Raw genomic sequence first — 13,232 nt, 5'->3', positions numbered from 1 at the left:
CCTACCAGAAGAGTGCCAATGGGTGAGAAATGCTTGTGTCGGCATGAGATTGCATTGATTGCTATCGCACTCAATGTGTGAGACTTAAGGGCTCTGTTTATGTGTTGATTTGATTTGATTTCTGTTCGGTGTTCTCAATTACTGCCAGTGCTAAATACACTTGACACTTAAATACATGTAAAGTTCATAATCATCACCAGATTGCCCCTAAGCTCTTTAAGTAGAGAGAATATCTTGGCAAAAAAATTTATTGGCCTAAAGTGAGCAAGTTACCACAAAATGGGAGCAAGAATTTATGCTACAGTGACTTTATTGGAAAGAGGTTGAGTTATTGTAGCCTCTTTAGTATGCTGGCTGTTAGCTTCTCTTGTTTCAAGTCTTTGTCTCTGCTTTCGTTTTGGTTTGCGTAGCATTAGCCAACACAATGTCTGTTATGAGAGTTGCTATATCTCCCAAGGATTAAGAAAAGTTTCTTGAATGTATAAGGAAACAACATGGTGGCAGAGCCCATCATGCAAAGTCACAATCAGGAATATCCAGCATGTGTGCAAACAACCTAAACACCACATCTCCTGAGCAATGTACTTCTACTAAAATTGCAAAGCTTCCTCTTTTTACCCAAAGCAGTGGCCTTTGAGTTTCCCATTAGACCTCTTTCATAATGGCAACCAAATAAAATATTCTTTTGTTTTAATGCTAATAAGCCTTTCTAGCCTCGCTAAGACGAGTATCAAGTATTTATGAGTCAATGAATCAATGAGTCATGAGTCAATGAGTTAGTGCAGTTGCCCTAACCCATAAAATGAAAGCTAAAATTTCATCTAGAGTGCTTAGGCCTAATCACTGAAACGAGGGCTTAGGCTTAATCAATAAATTATTGCTATATTGACTGTAAGTCTCATTGACTCGTGACTCATTGACCATTTGACTCATAAATCATGGGACCTCTGCTAAGACAAGCAAATTTCAAAACAAGATTTCTTTTAAAATGAGCACAGTAGGTTTAATTAACATAAAATTATACAAAAGAATGTAAAGGTGGTTGCCATTTATGAAAGTGGCCTGTATGTTTTTGTTTTCAGAAAGCCACCCTCTTCAGTTTATAGTCACTGTGTTGAGCTCTCAGAAGACTCCACAGTCATCAGATAAGCTTCCATACTATCACCTTACACCTTGCAGTCTTAAGAATGTGACAGTTGTTGTTGGGATGCCATGTAACTTTCCATTTAGTCCTCGTCAAGGAGTAGCAACCCAAGATAAGAGCTCACAACTTTCCAAGCATAGGATCACAGATCTAGGGTGAGAGTATCTTGAAATGTGTGTAAGAAATACTTCAAATCAAATGTTAAGTGTTCAACCCTTTCGCATATGGGGCTTCACATAATAGTGAGTAAAATCGTCTTGGGTTAGGCAGAGTAAAACCTTTTATAGTGGTGTCACTCCTCTGAGGGAATGAGTGAAAACCATCAGGTACAAAAGACAGTTCACAGATCACAAATAAAAGGAAAATTCCATTTTACGATGCGAATGCATTTTGGTTCATCAAGGCTACAAATGTTCTTTGGCAACCCATTTTGGAGGGGATGAGAGTCCAGTACAAAGGCCTGTAACAAGTACATGTATTTGAGGGGGCCAACATGTAGATCTGAGGGGATTTCCTTGTGTGTGTTTGGATACTTGGTAAGAGTATTTTTCACTTTATCATTGTCTCTGAAGTACAAGCAGCATGACAGCAACTGCTGATTTCTTACCTCAAACAACATCTTTGTCATCTGCCATTTTCAACACACCACAAAATCCCCTTTCAAAGCCCTGCCCCCTTGTCTCAGAGCTTTGTTCCAGGCGCTTGTACGGGCCTCTCATCCCATCTGGTTGACCTCAATCAAGCTGTATAATAATTATTAAAATCTAAAATAATTATTATGCTTGTTGCAGTGGTGTAACAGAAATCTTTCACAAATGCCTGGATCATGCCCTGTCTGCTTTAAAACAAAGACCACTTGCCAATCACCTTGGAGGTAACCTCATCACTGGTCTACGAAGTGGTGCTCTGTTGATATGTGGCAGTAGTTCGGGAGCTGGGATTGGCTGTGGCAAGACAGCTCTTGCCCATGCAGTGTGCCATCAACTTCACCAATGGCCTGTGTGTGCACATGTAACAGTAGTGGATTGTATACCTTTTAGAGGTTTGGTTTTTTTTTTGTTTCATAATTTTCGTCAACACTGCATAATTGCTCATGGGTTAATATTACTGGAGATCATCATCAATAATAATAATAATAATAATAATAATAATAATTAATAATAATAATAATAATAATAATAATAATAATAATAATTTTTGTAAGGTTATTTAGTCACAAGAAATTTATCTTCATGTAAATGGAACTAGAAACCACATTCACCTTCATTAGGGTTTCCAAGCTGACACCTGTGCAAAAATGCAGGAAGAAAGGTTTTTGGAACTTGAAATTGAACAATTATTGGAAGAGCAGCATTTAATATACTCAGGCCATTTGTAAGAACCCCAATTGTCATACTAGGTCTCTTGAGAAGTGATTTCCTTGCCATGGTTTCTGTAGACCCATTTCAGTAATTCCCAATCTGGAGGACAAAACAAGGGTTTTTCTGTCCCCTGACAGAAACAATCCTTTCAGATGCAAAAAAATCTTATTGTTTTGTCCTCCAGTCTGGGAATTAACTGAAAGGGGTCTATTGTCTACGTCTACAGTGTCCTTAATCAAGATCACTATATGAAATGTGTAAACGGCAGTTTGCACTATGCACTATGCTTTTGATAATGTTTAAGCCTAAGGATATTATTTCTTTAAAGGCTTGTGTGGGTTGTTTCTGAATCAGTTATGGTAAAACTACAGTAATGACCTGGGACCCTAATCTGCACTTAACACCCTCTGTGTAAGAATAAAATCCTATAATCCCACTTATTCAAACCTATACTCCTATCCTACTTGTTCAGAAATATACAGCATACTCAGGAGAGCTTTCCTTTGCCGCTGAAAATAGTAATTATATCAGTTCTAGCTTTTCGTTGTTTTTTATTTATTTAATATTTTTTTTGAATGTCCTGTTAGGAAAAAGAGTTGAGACCATTCAAAAACAATGGCAGCAGATCTTTGTTGAAGCTGCTTGGCATCAGCCATCTGTTATTCTCTTTGATGATCTGGATCAAATTGTGTCAGCTCCTAGTGCCTTGCAAGAAATGGGTGGAGAAGCTCTGTACAAACAACGACTTGCTCAAGGTATAATACCTGCCATGAAACAAAGAACTGCCAATCGCACACCTGTAGTATTTCTTTGCTGTATTGTGCCAAGGAAAAACAATGTGTAATAACCAAACTTAGGATTTTGCAGGGTCAAAATGAGCATACAGTACAACATTTAAATAAATGTTCATTTTCAGTCTTTTGTCAGTTTGTACCAATCATAACATGTCTATTCGAGGGGTGGGGAGGTCTGGCTTCGCAACCCTAATCCTAACCCAGACTTAATCACCCCTCACCCCTCACCTCCTACCTGCGGAATAGACATGCTGTTTCAGTCAGGTCATATGTTATGGTAAGCAGCATTAGGGTAAAATGTTTTAAAGTTAAGACTAGTCACTAAAGCTGTTTACATTGCAAGTTCTCATAGGGAGTTTGATTGGAGGGACTATATAATAGTATGTGGTGTTATTATTTCCATTTTTGGTCACAAGTCAAGGCGAAACAAGACACTTCATGCATTTTATCAGAATAACCTCTGATTGCATTATGTACTTGTTACTCTGGTGTATCTGGGTAGCATGTTGGGAGACTGATGTTTGTTTATTGATGTGGCACTTGATTTCATTGTCGTCATCTTTGTTCATTTGCTTTCCAAGTCATGTTTGTCTCCTCTGTCATTTCTTGATGGCTTACTCAGTAAGACCCCAGGGTTGCTGAGAAGAATTTGAGCCCAGACACATAGGGATAATAATAATGTCTGACCTGCTAATCGCCCTTTCTCGCAGTCGGAGACTGAATTATTAAGGGCGCAGTACAACGAGGTCGGACCGAAGGAGCTGTGTTGCCGGCTAGGCGCTCCGCCCCTGAACACGACCCATGTATGACCTCGGAGCACAGCACCACAGCCTGATGGAATAGGCTGGGAATCGATTTTGATGAGGGAGGAAAACCGGAGTACTCGGAGAAAAACCCTCAGAGTCAGATTGAGATCGACTGAAACTCAGCCCACATACGATCCGAGCCATAGTTGAACCCGGGTCACAGAGGTGGGAGGCACGGTTGATGACCACTAAACCACCCTGACTGAATTAATAAGAAAGAGGAACATAATGACTGTCAACCCAAGGAATGACACTGGGAGAGCTTATCCCACTTCATTTAGCATTCATGAAGCAACTTCAGTAGGAGTGGATGGGGCACTGCCATTCCATTAGCTTTGTTTCAAGCAAAATTAACGGATACCATTTTGGAGACCAAATTATTTTCCTCTTGGTTCTGTCATTTTTAATTTTCAGTATTCAAAGAACTTGTTGATATGGAAATTGAGAACAACAGCAGAGTAATTGTCATAGCAACCAGCAAGTCTCATGATTCATTGCACCCTTCATTACTGACATCAAGAGGGTGCCATGTCTTTCGCTGCTGTGTGGAGCTTCAGCCACCAGATGCTAATCAGAGAAAAGAGATCTTGTGCAAAATGATGAAAACAAGATTTTCTGTGGAACAGTCTTGTGAAGTAGAACTCAGGTATTATTTAGATTCAACTGAGAGCCTTACAATCATATCTTAATTTTAAGTGCTTATTCTCAGTAAGGAAACCATGCGCCTATGACTAAGAGGGACAAAATCAAAGCAAAAATGACCAAAAGTGGTTTGCTATTTTTAATAGAAACAGTGTGCAAAACAGTGTGCTAACAGGAACACTGAAACATGGAAGAATTTTCAAACCTGAAGGAGAGTTCTTTGGAATAGAATGCTTTGCATTTATCAATCTGCTTTTTAGCAATTATGTTTGGCCTGGTGTTGTTAGGGGGTGTTTACATAAGACCAGGACAAACTCAGACCTGCACGAACTTGTACCAGTACGAAATGTTTGCAGCTGTTTACATGAAACTGGGACAAAATGATATTTCAAATAAATAAGTCACTGGCCCAAAAGCATACAGGTTTGAAATTTGTGAACCCAGTCTGAGATTTGTTGTCACTTACATGAGAATGGTACGAACTCAGACTGGTACGAGAGTTTCCTTGTATCAGTCCAGCGACCAAGACAAGTCAGACCCATCTCATGTAAATGCAAAAAAATAATTGTATGGATCTGGATGTCACAAACTCATGCCAGTCTGAGTTTGTCCCAGTATTATGTAAGTACCCCCTTAGTTTTTGGCATGCACAAAGCATGGTTACATGGCATGTTGTCAAGTTTGCATTTTTTGAGCGTTGCTGCTCCCTCCTCTCCGTCTTATTTTCTTGTTTTTATTTCCCCTCTGAGTCATTTGGTGTGACAGCTGCTTGGTTTGTGACTGGGTTTTTGGTCTGTCAAAAACCAAAGCAATAATTATCATTACACAATACATTTAAGTGAGTTTTTTTAAATTCTTTGACTTCGTTTTCAAAATATTTGTAATCAGCCTGTGCATGCAACCTCGCGGACATAGCCCCTTTAAACGTTTAAGTCCCAGCACAGTACCACTTCTATTATGGCAGCTCTCATAACCTGCTGTTATTTGGCATTAAAAGAAGCTTTTACACTATTGTTTTAAAGCCTTTGTCACTGCATGTTACTCTTTTCTGTTTTGGTAATGGGGATCAAGGCAATCTTGTTGTACCTGTGCCAGGAAAATCCATGCATGTTTTGCTTTTGAAAAAGGAACTTTTGGTTTTTTGGAACTTATCTTCTTTCTGTGAATGTTATTGTACACATTATTCCCAAGCGATAATTTTTTTCATTTTGACAATTGAGGAAAGTACTGTGTTTTTTTGTCAGTTTCACAGGCCCAGTAACATCACAACTACTGCAAGTCATTTTGCAACTAACCACAACCTCAGTCATCTTTTGATAAGTGTTGTTTCTTTTCCCTCGGCATTTGTCCAAAAATGTAACGTCACACTTTCATGTTTTGTTTTTTTATGATTTTAAATTAGTTCCTTGGTGAAGAAGACAGAGGGATTTTCACTCAAAGACCTGGGATCACTGCAAGACCGTGCTTGTCATCAGGCAGCAATAAGAAAGATGAAAACTTCTAAAGGTACTTATAATGATATTTAATCTGCGATGGCTTGGTGGCTTCATGGTTAGTGTGCTCAACTCTGGATCAAGTGGTCTGGGTTCAGGCCCTGTCCGGGGGCATTGTGTTGTGTTCTTAGTCAAGACACTTTAGTCTCACGGTGCCACCCGGGTGTATAAATAAGTACTGGCAAACTTAATGCTGGGGGTAGCCCTGTGTTGAACTAGCATTCCATCCAGGGGGAGGGGGGGAGTAGAAATACTCCTTGTCGCTTCATGCTACGGAAACTGGGATAAGGTCCAGCCTAATGGGCCACTTGGCTCGTAAGCAGACTTTACCTTTACCTTAAAAGGTCCACCTTCAACTGACAGGCTTTTTGACTGTTTGTTCTTTTTACGGATGAATTTCAGCTTTGGCTGGATTTTCATACAGTAGTAGCATGAAAGTTGTTCCATATGCCTGTGGGGTGAACACAACCTACATTTGCATAGTTGGGCAACAGGAAGGGATCATGATGACACCATAATTGGACTGACTTTCCTTCATTTTTGGATTTTTGGCAGTGCTTTTTATTTCTTGATTCAATTATCTTTTGGTACCCTATTCATTACTGTTCCCTTTCCTGTTTTAAACATTCATGTCTTACTACCAACAGAAAGAGGGGCCACCCCTGACATCAATATAGAGGATTATGACAATGCCCTTGAAGGCTTCACTCCAGCAGCATTAAGGGGAGTAACATTGCACACAGCTGGAGAATTAGGTTGGTCTGATGTTGGTGGACTGGCTTCTGTTAAGGATGCTCTCATGGAAACCCTGCTGTGGCCAACAAAGGTATTAAGTAACAATAATATACAATGTATTACTGTATTTTTGCATAACTGGCATTGGATGGAACCAAACACAAAAGTAAGCGGACAATTTGTGCACTTTACAGTGCTTTCTATTTGAGTTGAATGTGCATCACCTAGACCCATGAACAGCTACCATGTACCACACTTTTCAAAACAGTATGTGGTTCTTTGCATCCCACAGAACGTGCCATAGTCATATCCTGTACTGCAACTTGTAAGCATTTGAACGGAGAATGAAACCAGGATGTATTTTCAATTGCAAATTATCTCCCTCTAGAGCCTTCTCTACATACTTTGTCCTGTCCAACAATAAGAAAAGAAGTTGTGTCTGTTAATAATAATGGGAGTTGGAGTCAGTCTCACCATTTAAAATGTCAATGCAAAGGAAGTCATTTCTTGTCAGTTGTAGGACCTGGGTTGGACAGGACATTCAGCTTGTCCTGATGGTCAAAAGTTGAAAGTATAACCTCTCTCCTACAGCTGTATGGCCATTTTATTGTCTTTGAAATTTAAAAGGATGACTTTGTCAGCCATAAAATGTGATCTATCCCCTCCCTTTTCGATCCTATTTCTATTAGTACTCCTGGTTGTTTAGCAAGTGTCCTCTGCGACTGAGATCAGGACTTCTTCTCTATGGACCTCCTGGAACTGGGAAGACTCTTCTGGCCGGTGTAGTTGCCAAGGAGTGTAGGCTCAATTTTATCAGCATCAAGGGTCCTGAGCTGTTGAGCAAATACATTGGAGCCAGTGAACAGGCAGTCAGAGATATGTTCACAAGGTAACTAGCTCCTTATAGTGAAACTTTAGACTGGACTGCATGCATGATATCATCCCCCCCTCCCATTTCCTCTGAGACCTTTCCCCAAGCGCTGATTATGTGGGCATCCTTTTTGTCTCATTCAGAGCCCAGAGTGCCAAACCATGTGTCCTCTTCTTTGACGAGTTTGATTCCCTGGCACCTCGGCGTGGCCATGACAGCACAGGAGTAACAGATAGAGTTGTTAATCAACTGCTCACTCAGTTAGATGGCGTGGAGGGACTGGATAGTGTTTACGTTCTTGCTGCCACAAGCCGCCCAGATTTGATTGACCCAGCTCTCCTGAGACCGGGAAGACTGGACAAGTGTTTATACTGTGGGATACCAAATAAGGTAGGATGCACAGACACATTGCTCATCAATGCACAGCGCCCTAAACTCTTACTACTTCTACTTGTAATGTATCATTAGAAATGGTATCAAGGGTCATAGTTGCTTTAAATCCACAACTAATTTTGCTGATGCTACCGGTAAGTCATCTAACATGATCTTTCATAATTATGTCATTTACAGGATTGCATAACTAGTGAATGGCCCCATTGCAAACCTTCTGTTTTTCATGCATAGCAATGCTTGCCCAAGTAAATGCATAAATGCATAAATGCTACAACTATACTGAATGTTTTTTTTTGGCAGTCGGAGAGGTTACAGATCCTGCAAGCCCTATCAAAGTCACTTACTCTAGCTGATGACACTGACTTAGATGTAATAGTGGACATGTGCAACAATTTTACTGGAGCAGACTTCAAAGCACTGTTGTATAATGCCCAGTTAGCAGCAATACATAGGAATACAAACAGTAGTCAACTTTACGAAGGACTGTTCAGCGAGAGAGACAGTGAAACGGAAGTTCTTGCAGAAATTCCTGGAAAAGAGCAGTTTACCAGAGATGTAATTTACATCCCCAGCTTGACTGAGGGAATTGCACGTCCCACAGGCGAGGAACTGAATAAAATACGTTGTGAGGTGACTGTCACACTTGCTAATTAACAATTAGACCCGTAGCCCATAAGCGCTACGGGTCAATAGCCCATGGGGCAAAGCCGAATGGGCTATTGACCCATGGCCCTTGAGGGCCACGGTTTTCGCTACTTGAGGACTATCAATAATAGTCCTCCAGTAGCATAGCCAATCAAAATGCAGGATTTGCATTAGTCCACTAGTTGAGTGATACTAATAAGTAATAGACTTAAAGCGCACAATCATCCAAAAGTCGTTTTCAATTGGTGATTTGTTAGTGTCTTGTAACCCTTTATTGAATGCATGATCTGATTGGTGCGCAATCATGTAGACCTTCGGTAGTTTTCTGTAACAAAATTTTGACATCTTGCGCAAATGTGGGCCTTAAATTTACCCTATTTACCCGTGTATAAGTCTATCCCGTGTATAAGTCGACCCCCCTATTTTTGAAAGCAAAAAAGGCAATTTCTTAATTTTTTTGTTAAATGTTCATGGGATACTAATCTTGTATTCTGTGGATACACAAAAAAATCAGGGCCTCAAGCGCTTAATAGTTTCGTGGTTCAGCAGTTGTACATGCAGGCATTTTGTCCTTGAGTTTAGAAAAAGCTCTCAGAAAATTTAAGTGTAAATTCATTTGGCAATATGATGGCAATTATGAACTGGTAAAAGAGTCCAAGTTCGTTACCCACGATCCAAACAAGATGTGAGCACAGAGACCACAAAACCCTTTGATTTTTTAATTTACCCTCACACCAAAGTGATATTATCTTACAAACAAAACATTGAGGCAAACAGAATGCCAAAACAAAAAGCTTTCGGGAGCTATTTGTTTACAATACTATTTGACAGTGCTTGCTATGCTGACTAGGTAAACTGTTTTTATAAACTTCACCTTGGAATCAGAGTTATCAAAAGGTTTTAATTAACTTCCAACTTGTGTGGTCCCTGGCCATGGATCAGAACACAACACTGGCAAATCCATGACCCATGCTAATTGCATGTTTGGGTATTTAAGGTGTTGGGCCTATGTACGATGTACCGTAGGACCTTTTAAACTAAAGAGATGACAGTTAATTGTCATCACAAAGGCAACAGTTTTTCATCAGTTATTTTAATTATTTGAGTGCTGGTGTGGTCAAGGTTTGGGAAGCCAGGATTGGCTGGGCATGAAGAAAACATAGCACTAGCATGATTTTCCCTTTAGGTTCTCTCAAGTACTGCGATTTTCCTTTGACTAAATGTTTTATGTCATTTTAAAAAATAATCCTATTTTCTTTTAAGGTTGTGGGTTTACAAGATCAACTGAAGCAAAATGAAAGGGATAGAAAGGTATAACAAGTAAGCAATGGGGCTAGACTGTGAAATGTTATTTGAATGTAAAACAATGCAAAGGGGTAATTTTCATGAAAGGTTGTTCTAGTATAAATATTGGCGCAGACCACTTCAACTCCCCAGTTCCATCCATGTTGAATATGTAACAGACCTTTAAAGGGAGAGTATCACGGTATTGCACATGTTCTAGCTGTGATGAGTGTCATCGTTTCTGAGCCAATCGGAAGCGATGTATAATTTGTGCGGGAATTTACATGTACATGTAAAAATGTCTTGATTATCAAACAATCACAATTGACCTAAGGGCTAAGTGAAATTTTCATGCATAAGTGTAGATTTCCACCACTAATTTTAACACAGCTCCAGATTGGGTTTAAACAGTAACATTCGCTATGGCTAGAACGCGTGCAATACCATGGTATTCTCCCCTTAGGTACAGTGTACAGGGATATCAGGAAAACCAGCACAGGTTGCTAAGGAAGAACTCTCCAAAGGGACCAAAAATAATGTCTTGTAGCCCTGTTTTCACAATGCATGGTAATGGGTGGAATTTTAACAGGTATAAAAGCTACCTTGCATGCACAAAAAAATGTTCTCTAGGATGCACTTTGAAAAAGTGGTCGGCGTTAAATGCACAGAACTCTAAAGATGATGTACCCTATCACGTTTTCATTTAAAGCCAGATCATAATCACATGACCTGTGCCAAACAGTATTTTACATGAAGTCGCGGCAGAAGCTTAAACTCAAATTACATATTTGTTTTAGCTGGGAAGTACGACACGTAATGTCCCAAAACACCAAGCTGCCAGTGGAATAAAGATCACACAGTCAGATTTGCTGCAAGCAGCATCATCAATGGGACCCTCTGTGTCAGAAATTGAGAGACACAGATACAAGTCAATGTAAGTTGGTCTTATTTTATTTATTGATCTTTCTTTTCTTCAATTTTATGGGCAGATTTCTCAAAATAGTGTCTGGCCTCCTCATCTATCCTTCGAGGCATGCCCTTTGTGTTGCAGGAATGTCTGTGATTGGTAGCTGTCATTAGTGGAAATTTGGGTTTCACAACACTTAATAGAGAACCTCTTTGTACTCATTTAGAGTCAAATTTTTGTTTTGCAGTTATGAGACATTTGTGAAATCACGTGGAGGAGAGTTTTCTGAAAGCTTACCAGGACAAGGAAGAGCAACATTAGCATGAATTGTGCAGAATGAACTTGTGGCTTGCTTGCTCAACACAAATGAGAAAATGTTCTTCTGAAGGAGTGGACAATTTCAATAATACTATTACAAAGAATAAAGAGTTTTTGAGTGAACATGAACATAAACTGGCCCCAGTTAACTTGTAAGATCTTAAACTCTCACTCTTACAAGGGAAAGGCTTAAAGGAATAATTCTTATCAATTACCAAAAGGCTGTTCAGTATTAAGAGTCAGAGTGATCATTTTATAATATGTTTTATATGTTTTCAATATGAGCAAAAGACATTAGTGAGTTGCATTCGTCAAGAGTTTAGGATACAAATATGAAGCAAAGTTTTGAAAACTGCTGATTTAGAATCAGCAGTCAGTACCGGCATCTATTTTTGTAGGCCAAGATATTTAAACGAGAAAAATTGATGATAAAGGTTATTTAAAGGGGACATAGATTTAGAGTGGACTCAGATGTTGTTAATCCATTCACAAGTAAAGCACCCTTAATCTCAGGAGGGAAAGGTTTAAAGGAACAAAATTCTCATCACTTTAGAGCGAGTTTCAATCAAGTGTCGTTAACCCAAAACCAAAGTAATTACTTAGGCCAATCAAAAAGGACGGAGACAATCCAGTAAACCAATCAAAACTCGAAGTAATTACACGTAGATGACACAAAGCGTGGGAAACTGTGCACACGCGAGCCACGATTGCTTTTGGTTTCACTTCTGATTGGTTGAAAAAGTGTTGCGAGAACTTTGAACCAATCACTGAGTGAAGTAATCATAAACCAAAGCAATTTGCTAATTACTTTTGGCACTCAATTGAAAACCACTCTACCAAAAGGCTGTTCAGATTTACCAGTAAGAACAAAAGTGAGTTGCATTCACCTTGAGATTTTGGGATACAAATTAATACAAAGCCAAGTACCACTGATTCAGAATCAGCATTCAGAGTCTATTTTTGTAGTCCAAGCCCCAGTTGTTCAAACGATGGATAGCATTATCTACCGGATAAATCACTATCCATTGGATAACTCAATTGGTTTTGCTAGTGTTTATCCGCCAGATAGTGGTTTAGCCGGTGGATAGCGTTATCCATCGTTTGAACAACTGGGGCCAGAACATTGATGATAAAGGTTATTTCAAGGGGACTAACAGGTGTTGTTAATGCACTCGCACCTAAAGCACCTTCACCAGGGAATTTAAGAAGCAGCGATGGCTACAACTACAACATCGCCACAAAACAGTAATCTCATTGGTTAAAAGAGCATAAATAATCGTGCAGCATGGACTTTAGCGTGTATCTATTTAGTAAGTGGTCCTCTGCATAACAACGACGTGAAATCACCAAATTTGATCACAATGTAAGCATGCAACTGAGAAATCCTTCATTCTCTATTTTAACTCTGAAACCGCTCGTACCAATTTATTTTTAGGATACTTCACCCACAATGTAGGACATGAACGAGACTGAATAATCGTGAAAGAGTTGTGAAAAAGCCAAGTTATATTTTGAGGTGACTTTTTTGTTGACTATCGCCGCCGTAGATCTTAAATTCCCTACTTTCAGGTGAGGAAGGTTAAACAATAAAACATTTGAATCAGATGTAAGGAAATATTATTGATAATAAATCATGAATAATTAATATTGAGCTTATTTACTGGTAATTTGTTTTAAAAAAACGTTGATCACAGCACATATTTAAATTTGGAAAATGTCTGCGTGGAAATCAAATGTTTTTTATCACAATGAATTTACTGCATTGTTCAACACAAGAAATTTTACCACAATATCACAACTTGTGCTGAAAAAAGCACTCTACCCAAGGCACATCCAGAT

At 39.2% G+C, this 13,232-nt stretch overlaps 1 protein-coding gene across 2 annotated transcripts in view; it reads left to right on the top strand.

The window, feature by feature from the left end:
• Positions 1-13,038, top strand: part of LOC138029274 (peroxisomal ATPase PEX1-like) — a 22,893-nt gene extending 9,855 nt beyond the window's left edge. For both annotated transcript variants that reach the window (XM_068876989.1, XM_068876990.1), the window contains 12 exons: positions 1,083-1,299; positions 1,936-2,186; positions 3,093-3,260; positions 4,520-4,751; positions 6,150-6,253; positions 6,888-7,066; positions 7,665-7,864; positions 7,990-8,236; positions 8,540-8,869; positions 10,148-10,195; positions 10,966-11,102; positions 11,323-13,038. In XM_068876989.1, the coding sequence (XP_068733090.1) occupies positions 1,083-1,299; positions 1,936-2,186; positions 3,093-3,260; positions 4,520-4,751; positions 6,150-6,253; positions 6,888-7,066; positions 7,665-7,864; positions 7,990-8,236; positions 8,540-8,869; positions 10,148-10,195; positions 10,966-11,102; positions 11,323-11,401 (2,192 nt within the window). In that variant the 3' untranslated portion in view covers positions 11,402-13,038. The remainder of the gene's footprint in view (positions 1-1,082; positions 1,300-1,935; positions 2,187-3,092; positions 3,261-4,519; positions 4,752-6,149; positions 6,254-6,887; positions 7,067-7,664; positions 7,865-7,989; positions 8,237-8,539; positions 8,870-10,147; positions 10,196-10,965; positions 11,103-11,322) is intronic.
• Positions 13,039-13,232: the final 194 nt, after the last annotated feature.

The sequence above is a fragment of the Montipora capricornis genome, chromosome 13 (assembly GCF_036669925.1).
Source record: "Montipora capricornis isolate CH-2021 chromosome 13, ASM3666992v2, whole genome shotgun sequence".
Taxonomy (NCBI): domain Eukaryota; kingdom Metazoa; phylum Cnidaria; class Anthozoa; order Scleractinia; family Acroporidae; genus Montipora; species Montipora capricornis.
This window is presented reverse-complemented; position numbering and strand designations above follow the sequence as displayed.